Source organism: Myripristis murdjan, chromosome 6 (assembly GCF_902150065.1).
Source record: "Myripristis murdjan chromosome 6, fMyrMur1.1, whole genome shotgun sequence".
Classification (NCBI taxonomy): domain Eukaryota; kingdom Metazoa; phylum Chordata; class Actinopteri; order Holocentriformes; family Holocentridae; genus Myripristis; species Myripristis murdjan.
In genome coordinates, this window is record NC_043985.1 from 8,179,954 (window position 1) to 8,204,377 (window position 24,424).

General features: G+C 42.5%; 2 protein-coding genes across 4 annotated transcripts in view; one reads left to right on the top strand and one right to left on the bottom strand.

Moving 5' to 3' along the window:
• The window catches only part of LOC115360832 (synaptic vesicle glycoprotein 2B-like), a 63,624-nt gene extending 45,473 nt beyond the window's left edge, over window positions 1-18,151 (top strand). For all 3 annotated transcript variants that reach the window (XM_030053984.1, XM_030053983.1, XM_030053982.1), the window contains 11 exons: window positions 1,304-1,455; window positions 2,347-2,480; window positions 4,274-4,363; window positions 5,378-5,491; window positions 6,813-6,901; window positions 7,082-7,157; window positions 7,440-7,528; window positions 9,551-9,684; window positions 12,045-12,245; window positions 12,416-12,575; window positions 14,306-18,151. In XM_030053984.1, the coding sequence (XP_029909844.1) occupies window positions 1,304-1,455; window positions 2,347-2,480; window positions 4,274-4,363; window positions 5,378-5,491; window positions 6,813-6,901; window positions 7,082-7,157; window positions 7,440-7,528; window positions 9,551-9,684; window positions 12,045-12,245; window positions 12,416-12,575; window positions 14,306-14,489 (1,423 nt within the window). In that variant the 3' untranslated portion in view covers window positions 14,490-18,151. The remainder of the gene's footprint in view (window positions 1-1,303; window positions 1,456-2,346; window positions 2,481-4,273; window positions 4,364-5,377; window positions 5,492-6,812; window positions 6,902-7,081; window positions 7,158-7,439; window positions 7,529-9,550; window positions 9,685-12,044; window positions 12,246-12,415; window positions 12,576-14,305) is intronic.
• A 2,254-nt stretch (window positions 18,152-20,405) lies between these two features.
• Window positions 20,406-24,424, bottom strand: part of LOC115360924 (ovochymase-2) — a 13,498-nt gene continuing 9,479 nt past the window's right edge. Inside the window, exon 15 of the mRNA XM_030054109.1 lies at window positions 20,406-20,745. Within this exon, the coding sequence (XP_029909969.1) occupies window positions 20,579-20,745 (167 nt within the window). The 3' untranslated portion in view covers window positions 20,406-20,578. The remainder of the gene's footprint in view (window positions 20,746-24,424) is intronic.

The window sequence follows — 24,424 nt, forward strand, 5'->3', positions numbered from 1 at the left end:
TCCCCAAAAACCCCGCTTTAAGAGGGAAAAAATGGGAGCGGTCTGGTGGACGACACAGAGAGGCTATACTACCTGAGGTGTTGCACGTCCCACGAAGCGTCCAGTATAATCCTTTGATTTGAACTACACACTACAGGAACAGAGGCAGACACACAGTGCTGCGCTCTGTTCCAGGAGCTACCACTGGGAGGTTGGATCAGTATGGAACAAAAAAATGTTCGTAGAACTACTCCTATACATAACCTCGGTTGCCCACGTCATCGCGATCTTTGACTCTGACGTCATCGAGGGTGACACTTCTACTGGAGTAGAAGTTTGGAGCACTTTGTCTGTGGCTTTGTGACGTCTCTCTTTGTGAGGTCTGTGGCTTTGTGATGTCAGAGAGAGAGAGAGAGAGAGAGAGAGAGAGAGAGAGAGAGAGAGAGAGATGGTCATGATGATGAATGATTCCATGTGTCAAAGTATGGATCTTTTCCAGTATGAACAATGAGGGCACAGCCTGATGGTATTGGATAAAACAAACTTATCCATGACTGAAATGTGAAATTCAGGCTCCCATTGCTGGAGAATTATTAGTGAGTTCAAACCAAAGACTGTAGGTGGCGCCAGAGGAGCCTGTTTGTTTGTTTTTTGTTTTGTTTTTTTCCCACAGATTATCTCTCTGAAGTGCAGCTGTCAGGATATGGTGAAAGCTGCACAGCTGCTGTAAAACATAAATATCATTAAAATAATCAATAAATAACAATATTTTACACACATTTGTTCACATTAGTTTTGTTTTAGGCGACATTGAAGGAACCATAAAATGCCATTTAAAGACACGTACAGCAGGTGCACCACTATCTCATCCTTTCTTTGAGACCCATAAACCCTGAAGAGCAGCTCCACTGTCCAAGCTGAATCTGTCTCCAGCAATCTGCTGCTCCATTTCCTGTCCACTAGATGTCCCTCACAGTGACACATCAGATCAAAAAATCATACAAGAAATGGTACCAACATATAAATAAACATTTGTTATGTTAAGTTACCTCTAATGAGTTCACACAATGCTGATTAAGCCGGTCAGCCACCGATAAAACTGCCTGTATTTTGTGTTTTTTTTTTGTTTTTTTGCATGCCCAGATTGAAAGGGACTTCTCTGAGCAACCTGGAAGTGTATATATCAGACAGCATTTAGTTTATCACACATCACACACAACTGGAAAGTCTCTATCACACTAATCCATCTCTCTCTCTCCCTCTCTCTCTCTCTCTGCACGATCTACCTGTCTGTCCCTCCTTCCTGTCTTGCTCTCTGTTTCAGTATCGGTGGCACGGTGCCGATTGTCTACTCATACTTCTCAGAGTTCCTTCAGATGGACAAGCGAGGAGAGCATCTGTCCTGGTTGTGTATGTTCTGGATGATCGGTGGGATCTACGCCTCGTTCACTGCGTGGGGAATCATACCGCGATATGGTAGGAACTTCCAAAAAGCTAGAGCTTTAGATAAAGATAAGATGAAGACGAATCCCTGAGAGAAATCTGGGTCACTGCAGCAGCAAACTGTATGGAATGTAAATACATACTGTAGCTTTTTGGCAAACGGGGATTTAAACACATGAAATGACAATTTCAACAGTAGAACATGTTAAACAAGCATGTATCACTGAAATGAATGAAAACTGAGATGCAGCATCACGAGACTGCAAAACAGTATATGGAAATTTACTAAGGACAATGTATATTTAAGGTTTCATCCACATATACATTATTTTCCAGGAGGTAAAGCCTTGATACAGTTCTGTTATCCACCGGCTGTGTTTCTGTAGACAAATGAACTCATTCAGTTTCCTGCAATAGCTTCCTCACCTGCATCCTTGTGTGCAAAACAAAACCTGTCATGTGGAGAGTTAAGAGTTCATAACAAAAAAGAAACTTAAAGGGGTAGTTCACCCATTTGTGTCCTTTTCAATCCCACCCAGGTCAACTTCTCTGACTGGAGTTATACACAGTGTGCGAAGTCCCTCCACACATCAGCACGAATCTCTGTGTGACCTACTAAATTTCAAACATGGGATTTAAAGAGGCCTTTTTCTCATTTCCCTAATGAATTCATTAATGACCATTTATTGCTTTGTTCATCAGTAATGCGAAAAAAAAAAATCCATGTACAAAGAACTTATTCTAATGGAAAACTATTTACTGCAGCTTGCTGTCTCACCCCCTGGTGCGTTCTGGGATTCAGTTGTGTTACAGTAACAAATCCACAGGATAGCTTAGAGAATGACTGTAGTCAATATGGAAGGCAATCTCAGTAGTAACACAAATGTGTGTGTGTGTGTGTGTGTGTGTGTGTGTGTGTCCCAGGCTGGGGCTTCAGTATGGGTACAGAATTCCAGTTCCACAGCTGGCGGGTGTTTGTCCTGGTCGCAGCTCTGCCTGCCATCGCCTCCCTGGTGGGACTCATGTTCATGCCTGAGAGCCCCCGCTTCCTCCTTGAGGTGAGACAGCAGCCGCGCTCACACCCTCACTCACACACTCACACACTCACACACTCACACTGACTATTAAAGTCTGGATCTCAACCTTGGGTTCAGAATGTACCTACCCACAAAGATTTAACTATACTAACACAGGCTCATGTTAAGAGTATGACGAATATTCCTTACAAATAATAATAAACTAATTCACTAAATTATTTGTCAATGTAATATATCGTATAATATTTTCTCATACAGGCTTTACAGTAATTGCCATAATTCAACAAGCTTGTCCTCCTTTTCTTCTCTCCGCCTTGTTTGGGAAATGTAAGTTCTGTCTGGTTGACCAGCTCACTCACTGGCTCAGCTCAGATTTCAAACACTGTTCCTTTCACACTACAGGATTCCAGTTGTAAATATTAAACATGTTTGATATTGGTAACATTAAGATCCTGTCTTTAAATCCCTCACACTACAAGATCATTGTCTCAGATCAGCCTTACATCAAAAACACAGCCCCGATTGCCAGGAGGGCCACATTGGCCCCAAAATCTGTTTGATTATCGTGTAATGTGGAACCAGCTCAACATGTTAGTGAGCATCTCTTGCCACACTGGTGCAAGTACGTCTTGGATGGAATGAAAGAAGTTGCAAGTAATGACAAGTCATCCTCATATTAACCTGAGTCATCCTTTGATGTAAATGAGAGCACATGTTGTTGATTGACTCTCTGTAACTAAATTATGTAAAGCAAGATCAGATACTTTAAATTCAAATCATGAATGAGGGGTATCTGATACTTTTATCCTCATATTCATCTTCATTTTCCGCTACTTATCCGGGAGTGGGTGGTGGTGACAGCAGGCTGAGGAGGTCAGCCAAGACAGTCTTTTCCATGGCCACATCCACCAGCTCCTCCTGGGGATCCCAAGGCGTTCCCAGGCCAGCCGGGATACATAATCCCCCCAGCGTGTCCTGGGTCTCCCCCAGAGTCTCTTGACAGGTGGTCGTGCCTGGAGCACCTCCATCAGGAGGCGGGCAGGAAGCATCCTTACTAGAGCAGCACTGGCTCTACTCCGAGCTCCTCACCCTGTCCCTAAGGGTGCGCCCAGCCACTCTGCACTGTTTGCATCCACAACCTTGTTCTTTCGGTCACTACCCAGAGCTCGTGACCACAGATGAAGGTTGGAATAAAAACTGACCCTCTTGCTTTCTGGCTCCGCTCCTTCTTCACCACGACATTCTGGTACAGCGACCGCATAACTCCTGATCTGCCTGTTGATCTCCCCCTCACTCATGAAGACCCTGAGACACTTGAACTTCTCTACTTAAGGCAAACCACCTTTTCCCAGCAGAGACCCATGGCCTCGGCCTTAGAGGTGTTGATCCGCTTCCCGACTGCCTCACACTTGGCTGCAAACCTCCCCTGGTGTGTGCTGAAGGTCGCAGGCTCCAGCAGGGGGCCATGGTCTCCCAGCTCCAGTTGAGTGTTACTCTTGGGACTGCTCATAAGGACTTTCTGAACTGCTATCTGTCTGGCCGTCCCTACCAGGAACTACAAGCTCCTGAATGGGCAGCTCCCAGGGTCACAGGGGCACACAAACCATCCCGCCACGATAAGATTGTGATTCCAGGAGGGGCATCTGTGTTGTTGAAGAAATCAGTCATTATTATAAATTTGTTATGCACTGCCATTCTTTTTTCTAGATAGTGAGATTTTGCTTCTCTCTCTCTCTCTCTCTCTCTCTCTCTCTCTCTCTCGCACTCTCTCTCTCTCTGTGTGTGTGTGTGTGTGTGTGTGTGTGTGTGTGCAGACTGCCAAGCATGATGAGGCGTGGATGATACTGAAGCAGGTCCATGACACCAACTGGAGGGCAAAGGGTCAACCAGAAAAAGTCTTCACTGTGAGTACATGTAATACACATCAGCACTGTATAATAGCTATTAACACACACACTGTATAAATATTCTAGACTAAAGAAAAAAAAAAACTGTCAGACTCACTGAAGTGCCAACGGGCAGAATGAGTCTTCTACGAGAGATCCACAGCTCTAGCATAACAGGTGTGTGTGTGTGTGTGTGTGTGTGTGTGTGTGTGTGTGTGATCTTGACAAACATAATCAGAAATGATTCATGTTAAACTGATTACACAATGAAATTATTCACCTGCCATGCCCGAGGACTGCCTGCTTTAACACAGCAGCAGACACACAGTATACAAGACAGATGGGGCCGGGTGGGAGCGCTCAGTAAACTGAGGGATTGTAAACAGTATGGATAGTGCCTGGCAAAATAATGTGTGTGAGCGCCACCAGCTGGAGAGCCAAGGGTCGGCCTGAGAAAGTCTGCTGAACAGAGGCAAAGAGCTGTCTCAACTGGTGAGCCACAGCCCCCTGGTGGTCTCTGAACGTATTGCAGGTAGTCCCTGACTGTGTGTTAAATAATGGTATCTCCATTTATTACTTGTTGTTTGTGAATAATCAAATTCATTCAAAAACATAAATACAGAAAGTACATAAATGCTAATGTATGTAGGTATGTGTCATTAACGTCCCATGCATCCCTGGCCTGCCTGTACACATGAACCCAAAAATAGTAGTTTACTGACTCTAAAAATAGTTAATTCCCAGCTTGCTTCTTAGTCAGGATGGTGGTCCTGGTTCACAATGAGCTGAAATCCCCTGGTGCAGAGTGTTTACCTCCCTGTCACTCAGTGCATGCTGGAATAGGCTCCACCCCTCGTGGCCTGGATGGAGCAAACAAATAAATTAATATTACTAGATGCTCCCTACAGCCCATGCATGACCACAAGGCCCAGGATAGGATTTTAGCAGCAGAGAGCTATGTTTTACCACAAGATGCTTCACTGATACACTTCACGAGGGACATATGAACAGGGACATGTCTCCTTCTCCCAGGTGACTCACATCAAGGCTCCAAAGACAGCAGAGGACGAGTTCATCGAGATTCAGAGCGCCACAGGAACAGCTGTCCAGCGATGGGCCGTCCGCTCACTGACACTCTGCAAACTGGTACGTCCCGTGGACTACCTTTCAGCTGCATTTTTTTCCCCAAGCAATTTTAACTGAGCACTCCCAGTTTAAAGCTTGGTGACATCAGCTTTTCTCTGAATTGTTTTTTTTGAGGGGCATTATAATCAGGCATTGGTCACGCTTACCATGTAAGGATAACTAAGTAGGCCTTGTAAATAGCTTATTAGACTAGTAGAGTGTGTCAGCCAGTGAAAGTGATCCGCATTAATCACACCACCAATCACCAATTTAACTGTACTCCAAGCTGGGATCACATAATTTATTTGAAAATCAAGCAGGAATCTAGGCTATTGTACATATCAGCCTCATTGCGTGGCGAGTATTATAAGTATTATATACTTTTTTTTTTTTTTTTTTTTTTCAATGCTGGAACTCTTTCTTTCAGTTCAATTCAGATTCAACAATTGAATTACATAGATTGGGTGGGTGTTTTTGTAGACAGAATAAAGCAACAAGAGAGAGGTAGACAGAACATTTGTTTAAGATTTTCACTAACCTGCAGCCTGAGTACATAAGATAGATAGGTGGGGTCTGTATTGTCTTGTAATTAGGAAATACAGGGTGTCCATAAAGTCTCTTTACAAATTTATTACAAAAGCAAATAAATAGACAAATCTGTGGAAATTATTACAAAATGAGGAGTCGATATTGAAGTTTTTTTTTTTTTTTTTGCCTCTATTAATATACCTCTATATGGGCACCATTAGATGCACACAGCACATCAAGACGCTACTCGATTTCTTGCCATGTTCGCTGTAGCAGAGCCTCATCAATGGTGGCAATGGAATCAGTGATCTTTTGCTTCAGGTCGTTGATGTCCAATGTGATTAAAAACTTTGATAATCACTGAGTAGATAGAATAAATCTGATTAACAGATCTGATGTAATAGATGTTTTAGCAGCATGCAAAACAGCATGCAAAACATCCATACAGAAAACATCCACATTTATGCACACAACCTCACACACATAGACGGGTTGAGGTGCCCAGTGCAAATCTGTGTGTCATGGCTCTGCTTTTGAGGTCTGAGACGTTTGGAGTGGGGAGGCCGATGACTTTGGAGGCGGTGTGTGTGATGCATAAGGGTCTGTTCCTATTGGAGGCAGTTAATATAATGAGAAAACAGCAGGAACATTGTGGGAGAGTTGGTTTTATTCTAACCAGACAGTGCATGTTAACTGAGACAAAACCAGACTAACTGAAAAAACAGTGAATCTAATCTGGGTAATTGTAGGTTTCAATCACTGATGCATCTAAAGCTGCAGCCAAACGTTTGACTTGACTGCATGTTTGTCCCAGGTGCTGAGGAACGTGGTGTCTCTGGTGTCTGCCGAGCTGAGGTTTGCCACCCTGTTCATGGCCATCATCTGGTTCTGCATGGCTTTCAGGTTAGTACTCCACCATTTCCATCACTGAAGGCTGAGGTGAAACAAAGCTTAAGCTCAAAAACAATGAATATTATCATGGTAATCTTTCTTTTCGGATCCCCAGCATATAAAGTTACACTCTGGTTATTTTCTGCATCACAATATGCCTCTCACCTTCTCTCTATCTGCACTGGATTGCAGTTACTACGGTCTGTCTGTGTGGTTCCCTGACATGATCAAACACCTACAGTATGAGGAGTACGAGTCCAAAGTCAAGGTAACGGCGAGCACAATCCAGGCAACATATCCCAGAGATACTGAGACTGCTGCATAACCAAATTGTTTTTTGTTTTTTGGGTTTTTTTTTTTGCCCTGTTTTTAAAGGTTTTCACAAGCCACTTTCACCTGTTGTCTCATAAGAAGGACACAAGATTTTGTGATTATTTAACCAGAAAATGTGTCTTTATTTCTTTATCAGACCTTTTTCACTTGCATGTTTGCATTCAGCGTTTCTTATTCGAAACATGTTTTTTGCGTCTTCTCTGCTCTGTCCTGTCAGGTGTTCCACAAGGAGCGAGTCGAGCGCTTCCATTTCAACTTCTCTTTGGAGAACCAGATCCATAAAGAGGGAGAATACATCAATGACAAGTAGGTGCCGCTGCGCCACCTTCTGGACAGAGAGCCAGCTGACAGATTTACTGCAGGCCAGGGCTCAATCGAGGTTTTTCAACAGACGCTTCAAATCCCAAAATTTTCAAATCCTCCCAACTCAAAAGAACTGAAGGAATGAGACAGTCTGTCCAGTCAGGTTGTTCTAGATCATCGTTGTACATTAACGTCAGGAGGGCAGTGATGGGCAGCGAGTGGTATGAAGAAGTCCCGGCCATAAAGACTCTAACTTGACAAAAGCACAGCAACAGAGTGTGTCAGCTCACCAGCAAAAATGGTGGAATAACACTGAGTAACGTCACCTAAACCGTGTGACTGTAAAACCTCCATATTCTTTCATTTTAGTCAGTTCAGTCACATACAGAAACTGCATCTCAGGATGCAAATACAACATGAATGATTGGATTGTGTGAATCGACGGGGATTTGAAACCTGGCTTGATTTGCTGTTTCAAAGGCAACAGAGAAATATGAAATATGAAATATCTTCCCTTTCAGACGGATTAATGCATTTTAGGGTTACAGTTTAGTTTAATATCTGCTTTTCATTAGTCATTCATTGTTTTACAGTAGGTGCTGTGAAGCCATTTGAAACTGTGACAGTGATTGAAGTTAAGATATGTTTTTAAAGCTCGCCAATATATTAATATATCAATATATTATTTGCCTCCAACATGAATCAACATTCCGATTCATCAGACTGTCGCTGACTGTGTTTGCTGTAGCAGCTGACAAGGAGCTTCAGAAACACCAGGCCAGCTGTTTAGAGACAGACACACGATATTTGAATTCTTCATATCGTATTTTTATTTTCCGGAGAGAATGAGTTCGGCTCTTCTGGTCTCTCAATCATTTCATTTTCAGTTCTGTTGTTATCCAAAAGTAGCATGCTACTGTTGTCAGATGTTATGACATTAGCCATATGTCTATCAGCAGTCATTTTACTGCATATGCTAATGATCAGAAAAAAAAGAACCATAAGATTACTCACTGTGAAGGCAATAAACCTAAAGAGGTTTATGCAAGCTTCACATTTTATTTTATCAGTTTATTCTCATATATACAATATATACCTGTATACCATATACAGTATATAGCCATACAGGACAAGTTCAGTACCCATGTGGGTGAAGTTAGTAAACCCTCTGAGGTTTAAGGAAGCTTCACCTCTGCAGTACAAAGTTTCCAGCGTATATATACAGTATAGTATGTAGCACTACTGTATATTATTAAACTTCTATGCTGTGTGCAGAATTTAAATTGACAGAGTGGGCCTTCCTTTTCAAAGAAGCAGTACAACCCTGAATAATATATTTAAGATGGCCCTCATGATGTATTCATTAGGGCCAGAGCTCCGAGTCGGTCACATGCCCTGAAGGGTTTATGGTTCTCACCTGAAGCAAATGGCATTTTTGAGGGCAGGAACATGCTTGAAAACACGGGTGTGGCAAAATGGGGCTTCAAAGCGCCCACCAGGAAAGTTCAAAGAAGCAGCCTTCAACGTACATTTCACCTAGATTTACGAAATTTTATGATTTACATGAAATTTACATCATCTAGTGTGCACATAATATTCAGAAATAATGTTCTCCGGCACCACATAGTGGATACAGGAAGTGATATCAACTCCTTTGTGCAACGGCCAATATCATGAAAATGCATATGCGTGCCAGACGTCCTGCAATAAACGCATTGCTGCATTAACCACCCACTTGTGTAGCACCACCTGCTGGCCACATGAAGTGCAGCCTCGTGTTGCAAACTGACTTTGCATGAAATTTAAAGCGTGGACATTCGATGCAGCAACATTCGGTGCATGTTTTCTAGCAACACATAGTGTACACAACAAGTGATATAGTGTTACCTCCTCGATGCACCACGAAGCGCCCACTCTGTCCATTCCAGTTCTGTGTTGCGACAGCCATAGAAGTGAGTGTGTGCGTTTTCTTTGTCTGTGGCTTTGTTTGTTTGTTTGTGTGTGTCCCCCATCCCATCCCCATAGGTTCACCAACATAGAGATGAAGTCAGTGAAGTTTGAGGACTCACTGTTTGAAGACTGTTACTTTGAGAATATCAAGTCCACAGACACAGTGTTTGAGAACTGCACCCTGCGCTCCTCTGTCTTCTATAACACAGGTAGGTGTCAGGTTCATGTGTAGTCGTCCGTCTTCAGCTCAGGCAGGGGCAGGGGGGTTCTGTAAGTGAGCGGTTAAGGGTTATGTCTTGTGTGTGTTTGTCATGTCAATTTAAGGGTAAAGAGCTCAGACTTAGCATTTGAGAACTACACTAAATGTTTGTGGCGTCCCCTTCTAATTTGGATTTGCCTCTTTCAGCCCTACCCAGTGCTGACAGGTATATAAAAACGAGCACACAGCCATGCAGTCAAGCGCTGGCAGCAGAATGGGCCAGGGTAGCCTGGCCAACTGTAAGTGCCGTTATAAAGTGTAAATGTCCAACCAGCAGCTCAGGCATGACGTGGTGGGCTGCACAAGCCTGCAGGACAGCATGCAGCATGTTAAAACAGCAGATCGCCATGCACCGGTCTGAGTATCAGCTGGAGTGGGATGCAGCGCGCCACCATTGGACTCTGGAGCAGTAAAACTGGGTTTAGTAAATGCTGAGAGTTAGGCCCTCCAGCTCCAGTGCAGAGAAATAACACTTCCTTGTTTCAGTACGACAGCATTCACACGCACAGAGTGAGTTTCAAACAGAAATGGTTTGTTGAATATGGAAAGACGTAACCTGCCTGCTCAGAGTCCCAACCTCAGCTCCATCAGACAGCTTTGGGATGAAGTGAAAAAGAGCTGTGAGCCGGCCGCTCTAAAGCAAACTCTGTCTCAGTCAGTGGAAAGCAAACAGGGGACTAACACCACATCAACACCCATGAGCTCGCAATGAGATGTTCGACAAACAGGCGTCTGCATACGTTTGGCCGTGTTGTGTATCTCTGCAGGTCAGAGATTGTACCAGCTGAGTGTGAGGAGTTGTGATTATCAGGTAGGAGTCAGTGGGTCAAGACCACAGGTGTGTGTGTGAGAGAACTGAATCAGATCAGAGTTTTAAACGTCACGCCGAGGGAATCTTTAACGTGGCCTCTGTTTTCCAAACTTCCTCTGTATTCCTTAGCAAATTCAAATTCAAAAGTGACATCAGGATATCCTGAGATCAACTGTGATATCACACAATATTGATAGTAAGTAATGTCTAGATATATAACAGCCATGCGAGAAAAAGAGAGATAGCTGAAAAGACATTGCTGTAATGTGGGTGTAGATTAGGGCAATGCATTGAAATATTATTGAAATCACAATATGGCCAAGTGCAATGTCCAAATTGCAGAAGCTGCAATTTTTTTTTTTTTTTTGATAAAGGTATAGTGTGTGACAAATGTATTGGGTATTTTCCAGATGTAAGAAAACATGTTTGTTTGGCATAAACCCTAACAATCAGAAAAAAAAAAAAAAAAATCAGACCATTATTTTAATGGATATTTCAGAAAAAATGGAAATTGTAATGCAAAAATTATCATTCCTACAAAAATCATCAGTCATATCTCAATCACAATATCTTTAAAAATTAATCACAAGATATTTTTTTTTACCATAGCATTCAGCCCTAGTGTTCATCCATTCACCAGTTCATCAGCTTTGAAATGGGAAGTGGAACAGGGTCACAGGTGAGCCGGAGTCTGAGAGCGAGCTGGGACGAAAAGTTGTTAAACCACACCATGGCACATGTTTAACCATTTGGACACACTCCAAATGAGGACGGTTAAACACACGTTTGCAATACTCAAGTCCCGTTCAGTATGACTGAAACATGATGGAAACCTGAGCCATCCACCACACCATCAGCGTTTCACTGCAGGACACAGGCCATACTGACTCAGGACTGCATTGCAAAACCATAATAGCTGTTATTCATATTACTCAGATTCTTGACATCATTTATTGAGTCGGTTGAAGAGCTTTTTTTAGACCATGCTTGTATTGTCAGTATAATAATTTAATAATCCCTGTGGGGGAAATGGATCACTGCAGCAGCAAAGAGTAACACAGTGCAGCAGGTAACAGTAGATTATTTATAAGAAGAGATGCAATGCAGGGATTACAGTGAATACAATGCAACTGTACATTCCTAGGACTTATTACTAATAAAAATGTAAGAATACAGTTACTGCTGGAATACATCAAGTACAAATATAAGAGTTAATAGGAAACTGTAGGAAAACATGAAAATATGCTGTGCAAATGAATATGAAATATGCATAGCGTTTAAGAAAAGATTTTACCAATTATGAAATATCAAAATACAGGCAATGAAAACAAATAACGGAAATCAGAAAATGACAAAAAGCAAATATGTGGAGAACAGCATGTGTTAATCCAACAGGTGTAAAAGGAGTATTTTATTTGCATGAGCAGGTAAAGATCAGGTTCTGGCTGCTGATCAGTCGAGTCGCGTCTCATTCTGTGTGGTTTTCCTGTTGTTGCCAGACCTGTGGGAGGAGAAGTTCATCGACTGCAAAATGGAGAACACCTCCTTCCTCCACAACAAGCGTGGCTGCCATCTGGACACGGTTGAGGAGAACGACGTCCTCATTTATCTCGTCAGCTTCCTGGGCAGTCTGGCCGTTCTGCCCGGCAACATCATCTCCGCCCTGTTCATGGAGAAGATCGGCCGGGTCAAGATCATAGGTGATTCTTATTCTGGGAGTTTACCAGAAGTCCTCTTCAAACTCCTTGCCTCCTGCATTCGCTGCGTTCATTCTCCTCCTTGTGCCAGGAGAGACTCCTCGCTGCACAAGAGGACAAACCCTGTTTAAAAGCCTCTCTTCCTCTCCTGAATCCCTCCTCCTCCTCCTCAGGTGGCTCCATGCTCATCTCAGCGGGCTGCACCATCTTCCTGTTTCTGAGCTTCAGCCAGGCCGCCATCATCGCGCTGCAGTGTCTGTTCTGCGGCGTCAGCGTCGCCGCCTGGAACGGCATCCAGGTGGTGACTGTGGAGCTGTACCCCACCTCCAAAAGGTACGCCCCTTTACCTCCACAGCTCAGCAGGCGGCTCGGTGGATGGTTAGGACCAGTCTGTTTTTGCAACATCTATTAAAGGGACGGTTCACCTGCTCTGAAAAAATTTATATTATTTCACTCCTATCTTCCTCTCAGTGCTACAACACTGGTAAAGTGATATTAACCCCTTTAAAGTAGTTATATTTAATAATGTTAGCCGGGGGGAAGTTCACCTCAATGGCAGGAGGCTAACAGTTAGCATTTAGAGCATCCAGCCAGTATCCAGCACTCAGTAACAATGAGAGGAAGACAGCAGCACTACTGTCCTACAAAACATATGGGGGCGAGTAAAGGACCAAGCAGGCAGGCACAAAGACTCACAAGTTAGTTAAAGAAAAGAGGCATTTATTTAGCCAAAATGTAAAAAATCCATAATTGGTTCAATAACACAAAGAAAAGCAAAGATATTTATCAAAAACTTTAACAAAAACATCTAAAGAGAACCGAACTCAACAGAATAGTAACTCAACCGGAACTGAACAAAAGAGAATCTGACCTAACAATAGACACGACAGGTGAACTTAAATACTGGCTGATCAGACCAATAAACACAAAAGGGGGGTAGACAAAGACAAACTAATTAAACTAAAGTACATTAGATGTTCAGGTTCTTACAAAAATACAAAAAAATAATTAGTAATATATTATACTGTAGATCAAAGATCAACTTAATATCAAAGCAATAAATGTAAATCAAAATAGAAATAAAGGATTCTCCTCCCCTGCATGGAGCCACTGGTGGTGCCTTCCAATCAAGGCAATCAAGGGGATTTAATGCAGCTGCACACACAGGCTCCTCTTTGCCTGCCTGGCCCACACACCAAGAACTGAAAGGTAACTCAAAGTCACCCGAATAAATAAACAGAACAAATGCTTTCACATATTGACATTCACAAGTAACTAAAATGTGCGTGCTAACAAAATAGAAACAGTGATGTCAAATAACAAAGCTATGAGTGTGACGTATGAACGGAAATATTATGTGTCCTGTCATTTATCTGTTTACTGTATGTATGTGCATGGTGACTGCAAAGATGTGCATAAGCTAAATGAAACGGAGATGAGGTGGCGGCTATCACCGGGGGAGAGAAATAATATGACACTTTTTAAAATGAGTGAACTCCCCCTTTAATGTGATATGACATTTGAGAGTAATTACTTTACAGTACTTTGATAGTAATGTGATGGCATTGCTAATCCTTGGTCACTGACTCCAGTCACAAGGTTTTCCTCTTTGTTGTTGTTGCCGGTGTTGGCCTTTCATTAAAACTTTTGTTTCTCACAGTGTTGTTTATGTAATGTAGTTTGACTGATTGCACATTTATTCCATAGTTTTCCTTTGAGGAGTCCTTGGAGGGGCCAGACACAGATTATTTGTCCATCAGAAACACTGAGCCAGTGTAATCTCTATGGGGCTGCTGGGGAATAAATCAATAAATAAGAGAATGGAAGTCACAATGCATTTTTGGGGTTTATCCAGTGGACATATCCTGTTATTTGCAGTTCCTATATTCCTATTTTCAAACATGCACATTCAGTTATTCTCCTGGAGGTTCTCTTGTCTTTAATGTCCTGTGGTCTGAATGTTTCTGAGCCTTTCCTCTTATTCCTCTTATCTGTCTTGATTTTGTTAAAGTCAGAGTCCAAAGTGGCCGTCCAACCCTAACCCTGTCCTGTCTCCCACTCAGGGCCACGGCCTTCGGGGTCCTGAACGCGCTGTGCAAGCTGGCCGCCGTGCTGGGCAGCTCCATTTTTGCCAGCTTCGTGGGCATCACCAAAGCCATGCCCATCCTGCTCTCCTTCACCGCGCTGGTCTGTGGCGGCGTGGTGGCGCTCAAACTCCCCGACACCCGCGAGAAGATCCTGCAGTGAGGCGGTCAGAGGTCACTGGGAGTCGGGGGGGGCGGGGGCGTCGGGAGAGGTTTAGGCTCAGAGTCACAACCTGTTTCAAATATTTGAAACTTCACTTTGAGATGCAGTCGATTTGACCGGGCCGAGACAAAAATGGGAAGCTTAACTCGCATTATTAGATTTAAACAAGCAAACAAGTCAAGCACTACTTTTTCATCTGTTGGAAACATTGTCATGGAGGGTTTTGTACAGCTGTGTGTGTGTGTGTGTGTGTGTGTGTTGGCAGGTCTAGTTTAACAGAAGTTTAGGGAATGTGAACAAATCGGTGAAGACACACTTGACTAAAAGGCGTGGGTTTATGTGAGAATGTGTCGATGATGGTGATGAGGCCAATGATGGTTCATATTCATTTTGTGTGTGTGTGTGTGTGAATCCAAGTCCAACTGTAAATCACATTGTGATCAAACTAGTCATCATGTCCTCGGCTACTTTTCTTTGTACCACCAGGTTTATGCATCTGCCAAATGTCGCTAATATTTGTCTGTTACTAGCGTTATTTATTTATTTTTTAACTTTATTCTTTTGCCAATCGACCGGCCGCTTCAGCAGAAAACGCGTATCATCGAAAGGAGCTTTGCTTTTCCAAAAATGGACTTGAATGGTACGGTAACGCACAGGGCTGTTCATTCACAGTAACAAGCTGAACCTGCACTCCTGTCTCCGTCTTGTCCCGTTCCATGAACCAAACGTACGCTCGCTCTGCTCTGCTGTGACATTTCTGCTTCATCATCATCGCCACGTAGACGTAAACAGTCACGCTCTTGAGAGGATGGACACGCGAGAGCAGCAACGGCACGGCAGGCTTTCACGTCCGAGGCTGAACTGACGACTGAATCGCTGCTGCGTCTGGCCTCCAGGTTTTTTCCAGAGCGATTTCACAAATATGTTTTCCTGCACATGTGCTTTTCTGTTTTCCCGTGTCTCATTCTAACACTTTACACCGGCCTGCACTGCGGCTCTGGAGAAGTAGCAGATGAAAGCAATTTGTTGATAAGACCAGTTTATCAGGTCCATTTTCATTTTCATCATCAGAATTCAAAATATCCAAAATATATCTTTTTTTATTATTATTATTCCCCCCCTGAAACACTCACCTTTGTAATCTCTTGTGTCATTTACTGATTTGCTTTATCTCTCCTTTACCTCTCGCCTTCCATCTCCTATCGTGTCCACTTGCAAATGTTGTTTATGAACCTCTAATTTGTCCGCTGTCAGACGTCCGCTGTCCTAAAACACACACTGGATGTTGAAGAAGACTGACAGTCACAGTTGGTTGGGTCTTCCTGTTTGTCTCTGCATTGTGACACACCTTTCCCCGCTGTTCTCCTTTCTCTTGTCTCCAAAGTCTTCCTTGCTCTCTCAATCTCTTATCTCTTTTTTCTTTGAAAGTTTACTATGAAATTCTCTGTCAAAGAAAGCATATTGCAGAGATTTGAAAAAAAAAAAAAAAAAATCCCAGGGATGGGGGCTTTTATTGCATTTGGAGGACGGGTGGATCGGGATGATTCTTGCTGACTGGCTGTGTATGTGACTGACTGCATGTCTGCGTGTTGTAATGTTTCTGTGCGTTTTCAATGTGTCTAACACCAGGGGCTAGAATCCATGAAAAAGAAAAAAAACTATATACTAACATTCGTGTCCTGTTGATCCTGGTGCAGATGGGATCGGTGGTGCACACCGGCTCAAAGTGTCCCGGTTTGGGTTGTTTTCCCCCCCTTATGTCTGACACACATGTTTTCTAATAAGTGTGAATGTCCAAAAAAAAACTGCATGGAAAAGCAGATCTAAGCAGACTTAACAGACTGACAAAGAACATCAATGTTTTTTTTTGTTTTTTGTTTTTTGTTTTTGCTTCAATCACAGCCTTAGTTGTGGAGCTAGAATTGCTAGAAAGGACACTTCCTGTTGTATTCTCTCCTCGTCCTCCAACGCGAACGATGACCGCCACCGACTTTTTTGGGAAGCAGTCATCCGTGATCTCCTGGGTCTCGCACGTGTCACGAATACTCCACAGTTTCTGCAACGCCACCAAAAGCACGTCATGTGGAGAGTTTGGATGTGAACGGGAATGCTTGCTCTCTGGATTTCAGCTCTGTGATCTTGGGACGAAGCCTCTCTTTGCTCAGCGTCTTCCAATCGGACTCGTTTTCCCTCGTAAACCCTGAAAGGGCCGACCTTGAAACTTTTGACTGTTCCCGTGCCGCTGTCTGCTTCGCTTCGAGGAAACTCTGTTCCAGCTGAAATGCTCTTTGTGAAGCCTCCCCCTCCGAGATGATGTCGCCGTACGATAAGAAACCCTTCGCTCGATTGTTTGCTTCGTCCGGCTTTTCGACTAAAGCGCCGCCGTCCCCACCCGAGTCCCGCAGGATTCACATTCATAAGCTGTTGCCTGTCTCTCTGTGTGTGAAGGAGCCAAACGCAGGCGGCACGATCTTCAATATTGCCAGTGGTTTTTCCAGTCGCGTCACACCTAAAGGACTGAACTTCCTGAAGCTTCTGTGGCTGGTTGATAACAACAGTGATGGTGATGGAAAAAAATATAAAATAGTGTTGATGACATGCAACAGCACTGCATTCATTCGCTGAGGAAAAACATTTGATTTTAAGAGGCCTTGACATTTTGAATTTCTGAATGTACCATTTTTCTTGCCCGGTCAAACGGTGCAAACGACATCTCGACATTTGCATTTCCTCCACTCTGAAGAAATGTCTCATTTGGCATCGTCGTGGCACCGTGGCTTAACACTTCCAATGTTAATAAATTGTTTCCGGTGGCAGGAGGAACACTTATGAAACCTTTTCCCCACATCACGATGAGGGCAAGAAAAAACAGACTCTAATTCAAAATGTCCAAGACGTCCCTTTCAAGTTCATAGTAATACAAGGATTTTGTCTGGCTATTCAGTGTATTCAAAAATAGACTTAACTGACTATTTTCTAGCAAATGACTTCTAATAGTTGTTGCTCACCACATCCTCTCCTCCATCGCCTCTCCACATGTGTGGCTTTGCAGTTGCCCGTTGTTTTGAATGCAAATTTGATGAGTCGCACTTGCACGAAAATGCTTGTGGTTATGATGATTATGCGCTAAAATTGGCCGTCCCAGACCAGCTCTCAGGACCGGAAGACTCTGAGGTGAGGTTTATTAAAGTTGGCGCTTAGAGAAGCCACGTGGAAACTGTTTTAGATCCTCCCAGCAGGGATAAACAATCAGTCTGTCGGTGTACGCTTGTTCGTAAAAGTGTCCATAGTCATTTTTGTGTATTTGTTAGTTTCTTGGTGTTTCTAATCTATTACCATGGCTCCAGTAATACCAGTGAATTGGCTTATGAATACAATGTTTTGTTTTGGGTTTTTTTTCTAAGTTGATGTATTTATTCCTTTGGCCCTGTCGTCTGTGTCTGGCCTCACTGTAAAACAACAAAACAAAAAGCCATAATTTGTTCTTTGTTTTAATCTCTTGTTTTTGTTTTGTTTGTTTTTTTACGGTGTTGTCTTTTGATTTGTGGAGCAGAAGAAATGTATTCTGTGCAAAACTGTTTTAAGGTTTGGTTTCATTTGTTTGGTTACTGTATGTTTCTGTGGCTGTGACAAAAGAAACCAATAAAAGGAATTCATCAGTGCACAGTGTGTGTTAAAATTCATGGATTTTAGCCTCAGCTCAATGGAATAATCATTTTATTTTGAGCATGTTTTATGAATAAAGTCATGTTAAATATCCCTACATGTATTTGTTCCAAACAGATTATAGGGAGATTTTTTTTTCCATAAATGAGGAGCTTGAAGGATTCCCCTGATGTTATTTAGGAGCTTCAAGTGTGTTACGGCCTTTAAGGACCTCTGCTGGTGATCTGTTGCAACTGCAGCTGTTTCTCTCCTGGAATATTACAGCGCCTACAGTATTACCATTCACTCACACTGAATCATTTTTACAAGTAAAGGCTCGAGTTAAATATACATTTTACATAACATTACTTTTTTTTTTTTTTTTTTTTTCAAGATATTAATAATACATTCTAGCCCAAAACTAAATTCTAGGTATCTTTCATTAATGTAAGCCTTGGAGCCCCATTTGAAGTGATTGAGCTCCATGATATCTAATGTGAAAAGATATTCTGGTTTGTGTTAAGTTGTAGGTAAATTGTTGCTGATGTTGAACATGGACAAATGGCTGCAAAGTGGTGAGATTAAAGCTAAAGTTAAAAATAATCTCTCATACATTTCCTAGTCTTGCAACAACACTTGACCTGGAAATTAGCGCACAAAAAATCTTTATTTATAATTATTAAAGTAATATATTTAAAGGCCAGATTCTTTGAGACTTTTGTGCTGAGGACCTCCTAGAGGCCCTTGGCCCCGGGGAGTCACTAGATAGTTTGTGTAGTATAGTACAGTGACTGATTTTTTTTTTTTTTTCCTTATTGACTTATATTCACTTTCTACATCATTTCCCTAACATTAGCCATAACCAAAGTATCCATAACCCTAACCTTAACTGGGAAATGGAGAGTGCAAATCTGCACAGATTTCCCGGGCGAGGACGCTGGAAGACAAACGATACAGAGCGAGTTTGTTTTCAGGAGCGCAAGGTAACACTACTTCAGAGTGAGGACCCTATAGACTCAACTCACAAAAACATAGAATAAACATGAATTTGAAGGTGGAGTGAAGGCGGAGACATTGCCACGTCAGTGACAAGCAGCAGTCATATTTTTATACCTCAGATATAGAGCTCCCTCTGATGAAGATGCTCACTGTTACTGTAGTTAGTTGAAGTTGTATCATTTTAAATTACATTCAGTGATGATATATAATATATAGAATTTGTATGAGCTGTAATCTTCAAGATGTAGGCTCATGTTGTGGAGACACACTGGCTGCAGTTACTAAAACACCTCCAGTCCAATATCATGCTGTGCTCCACGGGCTGGAGGAGAGAAACAGCTGCAGTTGCTGCAGATCACCAGCAGAGGGCCTCAAAGGCCGTAAAACACTTGAAGCTCCTTTATAGCATCAGGACTCTGAGGATCCTCTGCTTTCAGGAAGCGGCTGCAGGTTGAATCAGACCAGCATCAGTCACTCACAGATGATGCTCTGATGATGATGATGATGATGATGATGACTGGATCTAGAAAAGCCCAGTATCGTGTTAAACTGGAGGAGAAACAGGATGAAGCTGTTTTTTTCTGTTTCTGACACACGGCAGGAATGTGAAGTTCAACCTGTTCAAACCCTCATTTACTTCAGGACCGACACTAAACTTTGTCCCAGAGGTCAGATCCTGTAAATCTAGATTAAGATAAACCTAAAACTAGCTCAGTTCATGACCCACAAAGTGAATTAGTGTTATTCCAGTTTGAAAGGGCTTTTTGGTCTGTGACTGGGTTTAATCCCTGTCCCAGTATGAACTTAGAAATAAATCATGCACACACATTTGAAACATATTCACAGACAGTTTTTTATTTTTGCTTGAAATTATTTCACATCATAGTTGTTATTTTTCCTGTTGAAGATCTTTTGTATTTTTATTACAAACAGCCACAGAGCAGAGAAACAGACAAGGGCAAAGAGGGAAAATTAGGTAGAAGTGTGTTTTTAAAGTCTGCCTCTACTCTCATTTAGAGTGTGTGGTGAAGTCTAGAAAAAAAAATACAACCTCAGCAGCAGGCTTTTGGTTACAGGTACACAAACTACATCAAAGTGAGGAGCCTCTTTTCAACTGACAAAAAATATAGAATAGGAAGAAAGTTGAAAATTAACTACATGGTTCTCATCATTGACTTGATTCACTGATTAGTCTAATTTATTATTTATTTATTTATTTATTTTTTGGAAGTAGATGATCTTTACATCAATCAGCTGTCAGCTTTGCATGGCACCTTTAAAGGCTATTTTCCATTTTAGGACACATTTTTCAGTCTAGATCAAAGATTTCTATTCAATGCCCTCAACTTTTTACAGCCTCCAGTAATCCATACTGGTGTGGAGTGGAGTCTGTCTAATAATATTCTCAGCTCAGTCGTATATATTCCACAGATTACAGTTAGAGTTTACAGCCTCCGTCCAGCAGGTGACTGGTCCCACCCTGACGATTCTCTGCTGTAGTCCTCATCATCTGAGCCGACGTCCACATGGCCGTCCTGACCCAGAAGCGCCCGGTGCGACGAGGCTCGGCTGCTGGACGGCCGCTCGGCTGCTCCCGCTGGATCCACACTCACTGGGAAACATGAAGAGTTATGTTAGGTTTGCACCTGTAAGTGGGTGATAGCAGCCTTGATGTTGGAGAAGCGGTTTGTGACTGGAAGGCTGGTGGAGAGGAGCTGCCCAGTGTCCACCAGTAGGAGACTGTACTGGGAGGCTCTGTCCCAAATGTCAGAGTGTGTTAGTGTGTCAGAATGTAATTAACAAGAGCAAGTGGTTTTTGTGATTTTGCAGGAAACACAGCCTAAAAAAGCCCTTTCATTCCAGTGACGCTCTTTGGAAGTACTTTCAACTTTGTTTTCGTCCAGCTCCCTGTTTGGTGCACTGGCGGTGATTGCCATTAAAATCGACTTTATTGTAGCGCTGTTATGCACTGATCTCCACCTAATCGCTGTGATAGCAGAAGTTCTGCTGCACTTAAAATTAAATGTTTCTCACTTTAAATGTTCTGATATGTAGAATGCACAGTGACTTTTTCCAAACAGTAACTGTGTTAGGTTTGTTCTTTTCCATGCAGCTAGAAAAACGATGAAAGTACAAGGTTCAAAGTAGCTTCCTTTAAAGGTGCATTTCACAAAATTGCAGAGGGTTGTTTGAAGTGAGGACCCTGTAGACTCAACTGAGAGATATGTAATAAGCACATAATATAAAGGTTGAGTGTACATGGTCTTCATTGTCAGGTCCAACTCAGTGATATTGCTCCCCTTTGTTCAACCCTCTGCAGTTTTTCATGGTGCACCTTTTAATGGAAATTTGGAAATAACAAAAAGTAGAACCAACCAAGCAGAACCAGGCTCCTCTTCTAATCTTTGCGGACTGAGATTTTATTGTGAAAGGCTCCACAATTTGTCATTGATCATTTGTATATACTCAAGTATAATACTCAAGCAAAAATGCACTGAAGTTAAGGTAAAAATTACTGATTTGAAAAAACACCCCAAAAACATACAACGGCACAAAAAAGCTACTCAGTTACAGTAACATGAGGAAATGTAATCAGTTACTTCCACCTCAGGTAGTCCCACAGGTTCATATTATAATGAATAAATGCACTATAATAAAAGAATACAGCTGGCATAATGTCATCATGTATATTTGTTCTGTATTGAATGACACTCCGGCACCACAGGTAATAAACAACGCACCGTCCACCAGTGACTTCACATGTAAAATAAAACATTATAATTTATCACCATCATTTCAAAGAAACAGCAAAAAGTATGGGAAGTACGGGAATGTTATGAATCGCTGCATTCATCGTGATACCGCATGTAATATTCATACTCATAGCAACTCCTCTTGTCCACTTTAACTTACAATAACAGCAACTATTCATTTATTCTCCACAAACCACAGTTGGATATTATGACTAAATAGGTTTTGGGAAGCATGCCATCATATAAACTGTGTGGCAATAAAAGCAGGATTGTTGTGCGGCTCTTGCTCTGGTGCATTTTGTCATTCCTAAAGACTGATTAGCCACAGGACTCTGGATCTCTCTGACCTGCTGCCCATTTTCATCACCAGTATTCCTGCTGGGTTACTGGGTTATCACTGGTGTGCATGTGATAGCCTCTGGGTAAACAGAAAGTAAAGGTTAATGAAATGTTATTATCTACATGGTGCATTTTGAAGCGGAAAGTGATTGGACATCCCAGTCACAACAGTTTAACTAATGGCTTTAAAGCTGCATAAGCAAATTCTGCACATTAATGACTGCAAGTGGAAAACCGATAGCTTCATTTACAATTCTGGAGTTTTTACTAGTATTGTGGGCAGATGGTCTGAGCATGCTCAGTGAGGCACAATGAAGAAACTTTATAGACACTTGACTCTCTCTTGCTCTCTTTCTCTGTCTCTCTCTCTCTCTCTCTCTCACACACACACACACACACACACACGTAATGAGAACAGGCACAACAATCTGACAGGTTTACAATCAAAGTGCTGACAAACGCAGGAGACCAAAGACAGAGCGGGAAAAGCATGATGAAAGGCAGAGTGGAGAGGAATGAGCCAGACAAAAGGAAGGCGGAAGGCACAGGCAGAGCAGATGACAGCAGATAAAAAAACATCAAACACACTTCTCCAGAAGGAATTCCTGTGACGGATCCACGGTGTCCTGACAACATACCCACGTGTCATGTGGAGACGCACCAACAGAGCAGCCCATAACCCAATTTGGATCCTAATTCAAAGTTTATCCAACCAAGAGGTAAGGCAACCCAGATTGATAATGAATGATCGAGACACAGATGTGAAGAAAAGAGAGTGAAGAGGACAGGCAGAAGGAAAAAAAAGAAGTAAAGAAATATATGAACTAGAAACAAATAACCTGAGACAATGGAGAAGACGAAACACAGAGGATAAAAGACGAGAGCCATAAAATTAGAATGGTGTAGAAGGATTCAGATGGAAACAGCATTTACACCCTTATGGTACGAGACACTACAGGTCTCTCAGTCAAAATGCTGCATTTAATTGAGTTTGAGGGTTTGCAATAGATAACTAGAGTAGTGTATGTTAATAATACAATGAAACTAATCAATCAAACTGCATCACATCAGAGGTGGAGGACACACACACACAGACACACACACACAAGGACAACTTTCCTCCAAGCCTCTGCTGGATCCTGCAAAAATCCTGCACTCAGACCATCTGTCTGCAGGGCATTAGTGTATCATTATTTAATGCCACAGCTATAATTCCCTTTTAGTTGGTGAAAAAATGAGCCGGCAACATGACCACACAGCTCTACAGTGTGTCGGTCCAAATGCAGAAGTGAGACTTTTGTCTTCCTTGGAAACGGACACAGTTTCTTTCTTTCTGTATCTTTCTCAGAACACTTTGCACTTCTTCACTATCTGGTTTTTAGAACTTTTTTTTTCTCCCACAGAGCACACAGATAAAAATAGACAGGGGAGAGAAAAGAGAGGTGGGTGACGGCATAACGTGTTGAATTAAACCAAGCACACACACACTTCTTCCCATGCATGTTCCAGTCTGGTGCACTTAACAGAGTGGCCAGGTTTTGTATGCACACTGGGAAAATGTCCTTATCAATAAATCATTTAGTCTTGAATTCAGTTTAAAATCACATTCTCCCTCTAAGAAGTGAAAAAAAAATCTTAGAAGTTATGGCCCTGCTCGTGTTAAGGCCCGCCCCTGTAAGGTAATGGCTTTGTCATAGGACACACCCCCTTTGGCCAATCACAGGGGGACGTTAGTCAGCGCTGCCTTGACCCGTGACCAACCGTCTCACCAGGTTTCATGACGGTACACGGATGTCAAGCCCCGCCCACTGTCATGCTCCCGTAAGGCCAACTGGCTGAAAAAGTAATCCCTTTTTTGTTGATTATGTTTCCTTAGCTAATTAACGACACTCAAGTCAAGTAAATTCTTTAAACGATTTGATCTGTATGAAAAACAACATCTATGATTTCTGTAGTGTGTGTTAGTGTGCCTGTGCATCTGTGTGTGATTCGGCTTCTCGGTTGTTATTCCGGTGTTGAATGTCACGCTTCCACTCTACATGCCTGTGACGTGAGCTGCTCCTCTGAGGCCACAGTCCACCGGGAGCTGCCAAACACATCCACAGGCTGATGGTGCTGCTGCTGGCGGCCCCTGAGCGGCTCCACCTGGGAGCTCAGGTGATGACATTAATGAAGGATCTGCTCCATCACGGTCTGACA